Below are 11,759 nucleotides of genomic sequence, written 5' to 3' on the forward strand. Positions count from 1 at the left end.
ATATATTATTAATATATATATATATATATAAATAAATTAGACTTTAAAATATATTAATATGTTATTTAATATTTATAGAAATGTATAAATAAATAAATTGTTCTTGTATAATGTGACACAATATTGTTATTTAATTAATATTTTAAAAATTAGCTTATAAAGAGCATCTTAAAAAACAAAAATTTAAATGTATTTTAATACTAATATATAGAAATTGATAAAATATATAATAATATTTTACTCCTTAATTCTATTTTTAATTTTTCTTTTAAATAAATTATAAGGAATTTAAAAAAAATCCCTTTAATTAAGAAATCATTATTTTTAATTACTGTTTTTAGAAATAAAAAATTAATTAAAAAACATATGATGTAATTTTAAAATTACTTAATTTTTTTGTACGTTAATAATTAATTTCCTCTAATCATATTTTAATTTTTAAATTTTTTTATAAATATAATATAGTTGATTTTATTTTATTTACTGCATATAATATAGAGTGACGGAGGAAGAAGTCGCAAGACTTGAGCAGAGAAGAAGTTATAATAAAGAAAAGGTAATAATCCTCAATTATTATAAACCTCCATACTATCTTTGATTTTCATGGATTAAAAAAAAGTAATTTGGCAATATTAAAAATCATAGAGGTGTTGGAAGTAAAAAATGAGTTACAGGAAGCAATGGCCTTCACGGGTCCTAGTATGTTTGGTCAGCCTGCTCTTCCTGCGTGCAACTGAGCTGGACACAATTAAGCCCAAAAGGAATCTCCTTCAAACAAATTACTTAAGGCATTCCATTTTGTTTTTTGTATAATCCAAAATTCTTAATATTTCCTTCTTATCATTCTCCTCCAAACCTCCATGATCACCGCACCCAAACATCATCTTTGTAACCACCTAATGCCACCTTCACACCGCACCATACCCACCATTGTGTCCTCACTCAACCACTGCCATGCAACCCACAAACCTCCACACATTGCGTGACACCATTCGAATATTAAGACAATTGGAAAATCCATAATACAAATTTGCTTGGAATGATTAAACTACACTTTCATACGTCAATGTTAATTTTATTTCTCTCTATTTGTTTTCAACAAATATTGCAAAACAAACCTTCCAAGCATATTTATGGAGAAAAAAAACCCTGTGAAAAACGTATTCCGATAATTTGGTTAAGACTTATTTGATCGTGGAAAGAACAAATTAAGTAAATATTTGAGTACACAGAAGAAATTTACTATTACAACTTTACTATATTATATTTTCTCAATTGCATATAAAAATTTATTATAAGATGTTTAATGTTTGTCATTTTTATTATCATTCGAAACCAAGGATTATGGAACGATTTTACTTATAAGAATAAAGGAAACTTAGGAATATCACATATCTTATTTGGTACAAGTTTTGAAAAGACAAGTAAAAATGATCAAATATTCATATTTGTTGTACTTCTTATTTTTCAGTAGTAGTGTTACTAGTGTAAGGTGAATATTTTACATTTTGATGAGAATACAAGATACTTTCTACAATAATTACATGCCTCTATTTCATTCTATTATTTTTATTTCATTTTTAGTTATTTTTTCCTGATTACTAAATGTTAACCAAACATATAAATGGAAACTAAACTAAGGACTCTAATTTAATTGATTGAATAGTGTGTGTATAAACTTATATTTGAGTTCAATTTATACAAATAAAAAAAATATTAATGAGAATAATATTCTTAGACATGATTTTTACTTTTCTAGATAGCATTTTTGTTTAAATTTTTTTTTAAAAAGTTGGTTGAATGAATGTTGTTTCCCCTATCTTAAGCCGTTAACTTAACAAACACTCCCTTAGTCTCAAATATATGGAAAAATAATGATTTACACTAACTAAAAAAAGTTAATTAACCATATTTAATTGCACAAATTTTAATTAAAAATTAATTTTTTAACATATCCTTCATTAAAACTTTGTACAAGGAATAAAAATGAGTCATGGGAACTAAAACATCAATCAAATGAAGGATATTTAAGATATATTAGCGTTAAAAAAAGTAAAATTAGTTCAAAATTTCTTATATTTTGTATTAGATGAATTATTATTTTTCACTGTGATTGATTGGGGTAAAAACTTCAAAAATCATGTATTTCTAAGTTTTAGTAATAGACTAATCACTTTAGACTCATATATAAGTAAAAATAATTAAATTTAAACTAATTAAGAAAGTTAGTTGACATTATTTAATTTTATTAATGTAAAGTAAAAAATTAAATTAAGAATATTTTATAAATGATAACATTAAATAAAATAAAATAAAATAAAATAAATTATATTTACTTATATTTAATTCCAACATACAAAATCACTTTTTTTTAGTTGTATATATGAGTCTAGTTAATATTTTGATGTGAAGGATGGTAGCTGTAGAAGTTAAAAACTTCACTGCACGGATAAATAAATACATTATTATCATAGCTTATAGGGAATGTGCATGAATGCATGGTGTCAATGTAAGAACTAAAGTTATGTGGGTAGGCAAAGCACCCGGAAAATTTGGAGTGAAGTGTTATGGAAATTAAGAAAAGCAAAGAGGAAAAGGAAAAAGGACGTGAAGACAATGAGGTGGTTCCTGGATGATGTTATGCGCCATCGATCTTCAATTCTTCAATAGGATTAGACTAAAGATAAAGCCTGTGGAGGATGTCAGTCCCTTCTATCAAAAATCTCCATATGCAAAAGGCCTTTCTGCCAATTTTTCTTGCTTCACATGTGATCTCATGCCTGCAAATTCATTTGCCTATACCAACTCCATGTTGGAGCAGTTTGTTCATGCAGAGGAACGAGTTGGCATTCAGCAAAAGTACAATTTAAGTTTAATATCCATTCTAAAGTATAAGTTTTAATACTATTAAGTCCATGGATAAACCGATGCACATATAATTCTTTTATTTTAATTAGTGATCTTAAATTTAAAATTTAATTACGTTAAATATTAACGCAAATAAAATTATTTTTTGCAAAAAATACTTGTGATCTAAAAATAAAAACTTTAATTTGATAAAGTTAAATAAGCTGTACTGTAAGGAAATAATTGGTTTTAGAGTGATCAACATGCCTTGATACTTGCTGTAGATATTAGGGAGAATGCTAAGGAACACCATGAGAACATTAATAAAAGGAATTAAAAGCGAAAAGATTATAGAAAAATATATCTAATATTATTAATGTACTTATGCTTTTTTAATAAAATACTCTATTTATTAGGTCTCTAAACATCATCTTAAACCACTTGTTATCTGGATTCAAAGAATTATTACAAAATATTGATTATTTTTTTTGTTTTCTAGCGAGTTAGGGAGGGAGGGAGGGAGAGGGAGAGAGAGAGAATATGCCTTTTGATGGATGTATATGATTGGAATTGACTAGTTCGTCCAAACCTATTTGGAAAGTTCACTTGTTCTGACCCACAAATGGGATTCTACATTCTAGTCTACTAGGCCTCCCCAAGCCCAAAACCAAAACCAGTATGTGTCCATATTAGCCTCTTTTTCACTTTCCCTCTAGGCAATACACAAACAGTTATTCACTGTCTCTTTCACCCTTTTCCCACATGTTTTAACTTGAAGCATGCTTATCAGATCAGAAACCCCTCTCCTAGAAGATACATGATGCTGCATTAGCCAAATTTATGACTCACATTTTGGAAACAGCACCTGTGATTTGTTTTGGTCACTTAGTGGTCTCATTATATGTAAACTTTGTTGGAGAAGTCACTTTCATTTTATCTATAATTTCCTTTCTCCTATACCAAGTTCAATCATGGAGTGCCATCACTTGCCAAGTGAAAAGCCTTGTCAAAAACTAAAGACTAAATACAAAATTATCACTAACATAATGAATATGCCATCGTTCCACTAGCTAGGGCCAGGCATGGTACGTACGCTATGTGCTTCTGTAGCAAGTTCATATGAAGACCAACTTTAATTCTATTTTAAATTATGTGTGTTCAAAATTATTTTGGTTCTCATAAGAAAACAAACAAACACTAGCTAATATAATATAGCTGGCAACAAAGACAAAAGATCACAAATAACAAGTACCATTCTACACACTAGCTTAGAAGCCCTCAGAGCTGTTTTTGAATTAACTTGCTTAGGAAAAACTTCTAATTTGTCTTCTTTTACCGGTTCAGCTAAAAATAACCGTCCTCTTGTGTTAAAATAAGTGTTTGACCGTCTATGCATAAAATACAGCCAAATCATTTGAAGATGTTTATGTAAAAACAACAATTTTATCATTTAAGCATGTTCACCTAACCTTATCTTGTGTTTATAAACTGGTTTTTCTAAGGAGAATCTCGGTGATATAGAAATATGTGAACTTAGATCCTTATTATAGGGATGGCATAATTTGTACTTTTGTAATCCTATTCCTCAATTAAAGAGGCTGCTATATATGTTTTTCGATGATTACATGGATCAAGGAAGCATGTCTGTCAGATTAATTTGAAATTTTACCCATCACTTGATCTAAAACCATATACTACACTACACATTTCTCTTGTTATATTGGTGTTTTCTGGCATTGAAAATCGTCCCTCTGACATGTATACAATTTCCGTAATAAGATAAAATAGAAGTTTCATTTGTTTATTTGTTTGGACCTGAAATGAAAATGTCCACTCTGCAGTGAAGCTTATAATATATGATGCGTCCAAAAAAGAACCCCCGCATTTTGTTTTGATGTTACTCAGTCTATAGGGAGAATGGCTCCCGAAGGCTTATGTCAAATTTGTCACTTACTTTTATTATATGCAAAAATTAAATTAAAGTTCAAACGTTAATATTCATTTTCCCTACATGTAATGCCATATGTTTTGACATGATCTCCTTCATCAGGAAAATAGATAACGTTGTTTGAGCAAAACGTTTGTTCACTAGCCTATCAAAGAAGTTTACTAGTCTTTTTCTGTAGCTTTCTCTGCTTTCCACCTACCCTCTATGCCAAAAAATAAAAGAAGTTAAGATAATTCTGTGCACTGAATATCAACACGGTTAATTACCCTCCTTTCCTCAATTGTCAATATATAAAATATTTTCATTAGATATAATAATTAATATAGCATGTGAACATTTCTTAACAATGGTTATTTTTTTTTAAACTTTTCCCAGCTTCAGCTTCTTTTGAGTCTCCTACCAATAAACTCCTTTTTTTTTTCCTTTCTTTTTTTACCTTTTCTTTCGTCTAACTGTCTAAACAAGTGTGCAGCTAAAAAATAAACTTTTTTTTGTCAATAGGTCTGTATGATTACAATAAGCAAGAAACTTTTATTTTTTGTATTGGTTTTGGAACCAAAAAGGTCAAGCCCCATTAGTATATTAGTATATTTACTACATTTGTAGATTCGTTGACAAACGTTAGTCTCTTTGATACTGAAGGACAATATGGGTATCTCCCAAGTCATCGTCCCTCAAAAAGCCATTTAGACAAAGAGAAACCCCACAGTATAACCTCTATTCCTTTCAAGCATCCAATGTTTTTTATCCCTTACCTTTCATCCCTTTTGAGGTAAATCTTTGCCTTTTCTTTTTTGCAATCCAGTATTTTTGTTACGCTCACTTGTTTTCTCATCATTGATTATAATCTGTAAAACTTGAGTATAGTTTAACCAAGACCGTAGGCCTAAAAACAAGAGAAGTACGTAAATGAAATTAAAAGAAAAAGACAATGATTAAGCACTTAAGCAGGAAAAAACAATTATTATACAAAATGCTTGATTCGTGATACACATGGAATTTACATGATATAGTAATTATAGTAAAATAGTACCGCTCTAAGTATGAAGATTTAACTAAGGCTTCCTAACACTGTACACAGATTGCTCCAATGCACCTAAAAAATAAATAATAGCCATTTTACTTAGATCATAATTTATCTTTTCAACCAAAAATAAACTACTATCTAATATTAGTCCCATTATATTTTTTTTGTCTCCATTGTGTTCTATCAAATCAACTGGCTTAATGTCTAAGGTTTAATTAAATGAAGGGTGCAAAATGAGACAAAAGGGTGGACGGACGGTCACCAACTCCCACTTGTTTTTTCTAACAAGAGAAGAGAATGTTGAAAATAAATAGGCTTCTGTTCACACTTTTTTTTTTTACAGGCAAATATTAATTTATTAATTTTTATTAAAAATATAATTGGATAATTTAAACAAATGACTTATTCTTCCTTTCTTCTCCCTTCACCCCGAACTAATTACTAATCAATCTTATATCTATTCATATATATAATTTCCACTCAGGACTTCATAGTTGACAGTACTCCAGCCACTATTTATTTTCTTCTTCTCGTTGGTCACACCTTGGATCTCAAGAGATTTTAAGAGTGAGATTTCTCCACTTTTTGATGCTTTGACATTTTCCCCTCGTTCACCAGTGTCAAAGTTATTCTATAAAGACTTTCTTCTTGAGTTAAAGCACACTCCAACAACTCCTTTTCATGCAAATGCAAAAAGGCCATCCTTTACAAAGGCCAGTAGTGGCTTAGCACTAGCAGGAGTGTCTTGATAGAGAAGACTAATCTTCTCCACATTCATGCTCATGTCATAGACACTTAACAGCCAATGATCACTTTGTGGTAACTTCCAGGAAGGAAGCTCTACTCTGCTGAAATGCAAAGGGACATGTGATGTGATGTGAAGTATTTGGACTCTGGAGTCTAGACTAGTGCTTTTGGATCATTTCTCAAGTGTGCTTCATCTGAGTTCTGACTTGTGAAGTTCCAAGGTAGGATGGTTCATGGTATTGTTGCTTGGTTTTTCCACAGTTGCAGTTGTTGTTTCTGTGAATTGTCAATTGTATCTGCTTTACTGTGTCAACAACTCTGATTTGGGTGGCTTTCAGGTATGGCGGTTGAAGGCGTAGGAGAAAATAGAATGCTGAGACTGAAATTTACTCCAAGGCACAAACGTTCAAAGAGGTTTCTATCTCTTTCTCATGCTTATGCTTCTCTAGAAAAAACAGATTTTTAACTTATGTATAAAACTATTTTTAGTTTATGGGAGAAACTTATTTCTTTTTTTTCTTCTGTAAGTGTTTGTGGAGAAACTTATCCAACAGGGTCATGCTTAAACAGGGCTTCTTTGGTTATTCGTAATCATGTATATCTATAGTATCCAGATTTGGAACCATACAAGAGGACTTGTTTTTCTTATCTTTACTGTGTATTACATGGCAGTTTTCCTGATAAGAAAAGAATTGAGGAGGATAAACCAGATAATCGCATTCAGGCCTCAGGTCGAATTAAGGTGGTATACTCAAATCACTTCTTCCTTCTTCTTTTTAATAAGCTTAGAAATTGAAGACACTACATGTGGATAAAGTACATTCTTAGGAGTTAGGCATGAAGAGGCTTGTATGATGCTGAAAAGAAATTTCATCATTTTTCTTTTGACTTTTCAGACAAATCTTTATCATGAATGATGTCAATGGTGGCCCAAAATTTAATAGCAACTAACTATATTTCCAAAAGTTTAATGTAAAATGGACAAACAGAGAATTGGTTTTTGGCCAACAGTGTATGCTTGATTTCATTAATCACATCCATACTGTTGGGACATTGATGACTATTTTGATTTTATTCCCTGTAGTCCCCCACGCACAACAAAATTCATTAACTTTTATGCCTAAGTTTGGGTTTGATTTGGTTCCAGGACATGGGATACCTCGCGGAATGTGATAAAGCTAGGAAAAACCGAAGCCCTACAAATGAAGTCCACAGTACTCCGAAGCAAGAGGTACAATACCAGAACTTCTGCTCATCAACCATCATAATTCTTTTGCTATATATTTTGCTGCAATCATATTAATTGCACTGTGGCCCGTTTATTCATGTCCTTTTTGGTTGTTTTCTTTTTCTTTTTCGGTACATTACATCTATTATTGAGTTTATGCATCCCGCGAGTGTGACTTGGACCATATTCTTTTAATCATGCTTCTGCTTTGCATAGTGACTCATCATACTTCTGCCAAATTACTATGTATATTTCGTTCATAATAGCTATTTATTTATTGTTAAACTACCCTGTGACAGATTCTACAGCTTGAGAGAAGATTACAAGACCAATTTCAGGTCAGATCCACGTTAGAAAAGGCACTTGGATTCAGATCTTCATCTCTCGTTAATTCAAATGAGATGATGATACCCAAGGTAGCAACAAGTTCAATAAACTTCAGGCCAATAAATATGCATATGAAAAAACAGTGTCATATATGTGTCTTGGATCAGAAGATTTTTGTGCAGCCTATACATGATTATACACTGTTATACATTTCTGTTAGTCTTAAAAAAAATTGTTACTTTTTGTATTCCAGCCAGCCACAGAATTAATTAGGGAAATTGCAGTGTTAGAGTTGGAAGTTGTGTATTTGGAGCAACACCTTCTCTCCTTGTACCGTAAAGCTTTTGATCAACAATTATCTTCTGTATCTCCGACTTCTAAGGAGGAAAGTGTAAAGTTCCCTCTAACAACACATAGCGCACGATTCATCAATTTTTCTATGCCTGAGGTCTTAACCAAGAGAGAATGTTCTACAGTACAATCTAATGAGCATAATAAGCTTGAGACTTTGAGAAAGGAGTATGACAGATATGAGCCTGAGACTTTTAGGAAAGAACAGAGTAGAGATCTGCTAGAAGAAAAGCATTTAGATTCTGGAGTTTACCGTTGTCATTCCTCTTTATCCCATTGTCCAGCATTTACAAGAGAATCTCCTCCAGCAGATTCTTTAGCTAAATCTCTGCGTGCCTGTCATTCCCAGCCGTTGTCCATGTTAGAGGTAATTATCTAGGTCTTATTTGGATAAACTTTTCAATAAACACTTGTAAGAGAAAAAAAAATAAGAATATAAAATGAAATAAGTTTCTTTCAACTTAAAATTAGCTTATGCATTGAGTTGCTGCATAACAATCATAAAATACTATGGACATTCATTGGATTTTGACTGAGTACATGATTGTATGCAGTATGCTCAAAGCTCCTCATCAAACATAATCAGTCTCGCCGAACATCTTGGTACACGAATATCTGATCATGTTCCAGTGGCACCTAATAAACTTTCTGAGGATATGGTCAAATGCATATCAGCTATATATTGCAAGCTTGCAGACCCTCCTATGGCACAACCAGGACTTTCATCTCCAAGTTCATCCTTGTCCTCGGCAAGTGCCTTTTCCATTGGAGATCAAGGTGAAATGTGGAGTCCAAGGTTCAGGAATAATTCCTCTTTTGAAGTGCGCTTAGATAATCCTTTCCACGTGGAAGGACTTAAGGAGTTTAGTGGGCCATATAGCACCATGGTTGAAGTATCATGGCTTTATAGAGAGAGTCAGAAGTCGGCTGATACTGAGAAGCTGCTCCAGAATTTCAGGTGAGGCTGCTATATACTTATATTTGTTTGAGATAGTAGAGTTGAATTAATTCTTTGGTTCTATGTGGAGTTTTAATGAGCTTGTCCTTTTATGTTGTTTTAGGTCACTTATTTGTCGATTAGAAGAAGTAGACCCCGGCAGGTTGAAACACGAGGAGAAGATAGCTTTTTGGATCAACATACACAATGCTTTAGTGATGCATGTAATTTATTATTTTACTATCAAGAATATGCTTCTGTATAATACTTTCCCATTCCCATTTGATTAGTTGGGTTATAATTTGTTCTTTTGTTTCTAATAGGCATTTTTGGCTTATGGGATTCCACAAAACAATGTGAAAAGAGTCTTTCTTCTATTGAAGGTAAACATTGAGAGAATAGTAGTATAAAGTCATTAATTAAAGAATGAAACTCTTAACCATATTTGCTTGGTTCATGCAGGCTGCATATAATGTTGGGGGTCATACAATTAGTGCAGACACAATACAGAATACAATACTAAAGTGCCGGATGTCTCGCCCGGGACAGGTGAATCCTATGTTCCCAATTACTTCCCTTAAAAAAAACAGAAAAATACATTTGAAGTGCCATTCAAATATACCTTTTTTCATGCAAAGCATTTGTTGTTTTTTTCATTCTAGACATTGGTGATTTACATGGTTGCTTCTTTAAACTTGCTTCCTCTTGTAGTGGCTGCGCTTGTTATTTTCTCAAAGGTCAAAATTCAAAGCTGGAGATAGACGACAAGCCTATGCACTGGAGCAAGCTGAACCTCTTTCACACTTTGCACTCTGTTCAGGAAACCATTCTGATCCTGCGGTATTCCCTCAATTCTCATTGGCGAGCAATTTCGTTACTCATTTTCGCAAAGCTTGATTATATGAATAATTTATATTTGTTTGGGCAATTCCTTATACATTGGCTAGTAGTCAAGCACAACCATTTGGATAGCATGGAAATTAAATCACTTGCAAAAGTTGTTTCCATGCCTTGGAGGAGTTACTTGGAGGTGTCACTTGCACAACCATTTGACAGTGCCATGTGTAATGCTTGCCTTGGAGGTGTTACTATCCATGGAAGAAAATTACTTTTAACTGAGTTTAACAATTAACATGGAATGTACTTTGACAAGTGAACTGTTCTCACAGGTTTCACACCTCATGCTCCCCTCTTGTTATCCCCCATTTAAAATCTGACAATCAAGTGAAAAATGATCTCTTTCTTAATTGCCAATAACTTCCCTCGTTAATTAGACTATTTTTGGGTGGAAAAGGCGTGAAAAAAAGGACAAAAGATTTTATTTCAAACATGCCTTGCTTTCTATAAGAAGATAAAATGGACCATTTCATGTTAGTTGTAAAACACAACACCATATACTAGTTATGTTAATCAAACAAGTTGTCCACAGGGGATTAAGAAATAAATATATGGACAAACAGATTAAGGTACGATAATCATTTTTCAATTTTCACTTGCTTAACTCTACTAATTTGTTTACATGACCCTTGACAGGTACGTGTATATACACCAAAGAGGGTGTTTCAAGAGCTAGAAGTTGCAAAGGACGAATACATTCGAGCTAACTTAGGCGTACGCAAGGACCAAAAAATACTCTTACCAAAGCTTGTTGAGTCATTCAGCAAGGACTCAGGTTTGTGCCCCATTGGTGTCATGGATATGATCCTAGAATCTCTACCCGAATACCTGAGAAAGAATGTTAAGAAATGTCGGCTTGCAAAATCCCGGAAGTGCATAGAATGGATTCCACACAACTTTACTTTTCGATACCTCATATCTAAGGATATGGTAAAATGATTACTTTGCAGCGTTACTTCTTACTGTGGCAAGTGATGTGCATTTGTTTGATCTATGTAATTCTTTTTGTACAAAGTAGAAACGGTACGGCGAAATACAATATTGCAGAGTGATACATTATTGTTATGTCATTGTGGTACCTGTAATTGCAACTCTGTAAATAATCTTTGTTGCTACTGTGCTTGCACTCGCTAATCCCACAGCACATGCATATGTTTGGTGATTGTCTAACATGTTGCGCATTATAAACTATTAATGTGAGTTTAAAAGACAAAACAAATGGTAGAAATTGCATGAAAATGAAAGTGGGTGATTTTAGATCACCGCAATTAAATTTCACTCAGCAAAAAAAAAAAAGAAAGATCACCGAATTAATAATAATGTAATCAAATGACGTGGCGGGGGATAAATCATAAGTGGTTATTTTCTCAACGATTAGAAAAGTGAGAAGTCTAAGCCTTGAACCGATTTTCTGGTTCCAGCTTGGAAAACAAATGGAATTGAGCATGTA

General features: G+C 32.4%; 1 protein-coding gene across 1 annotated transcript; it reads left to right on the forward strand.

The window, feature by feature from the left end:
- Positions 1 to 6,298: 6,298 nt before the first annotated feature.
- On the forward strand, positions 6,299 to 11,479 carry LOC100787311 (uncharacterized). The gene is made up of 12 exons (XM_006573549.4): positions 6,299 to 6,790; positions 6,908 to 6,983; positions 7,242 to 7,311; positions 7,717 to 7,800; positions 8,097 to 8,213; positions 8,378 to 8,842; positions 9,030 to 9,433; positions 9,537 to 9,636; positions 9,736 to 9,795; positions 9,875 to 9,961; positions 10,124 to 10,252; positions 10,946 to 11,479. Exons 2-12 carry the CDS (start codon positions 6,910 to 6,912, stop codon positions 11,246 to 11,248), a joined length of 1,893 nt encoding a protein of 630 aa, XP_006573612.1. The 5' UTR covers positions 6,299 to 6,790; positions 6,908 to 6,909; the 3' UTR covers positions 11,249 to 11,479.
- Positions 11,480 to 11,759: the final 280 nt, after the last annotated feature.

This window comes from Glycine max, chromosome 1, assembly GCF_000004515.6.
Source record: "Glycine max cultivar Williams 82 chromosome 1, Glycine_max_v4.0, whole genome shotgun sequence".
Taxonomy (NCBI): Eukaryota; Viridiplantae; Streptophyta; class Magnoliopsida; order Fabales; family Fabaceae; genus Glycine; species Glycine max.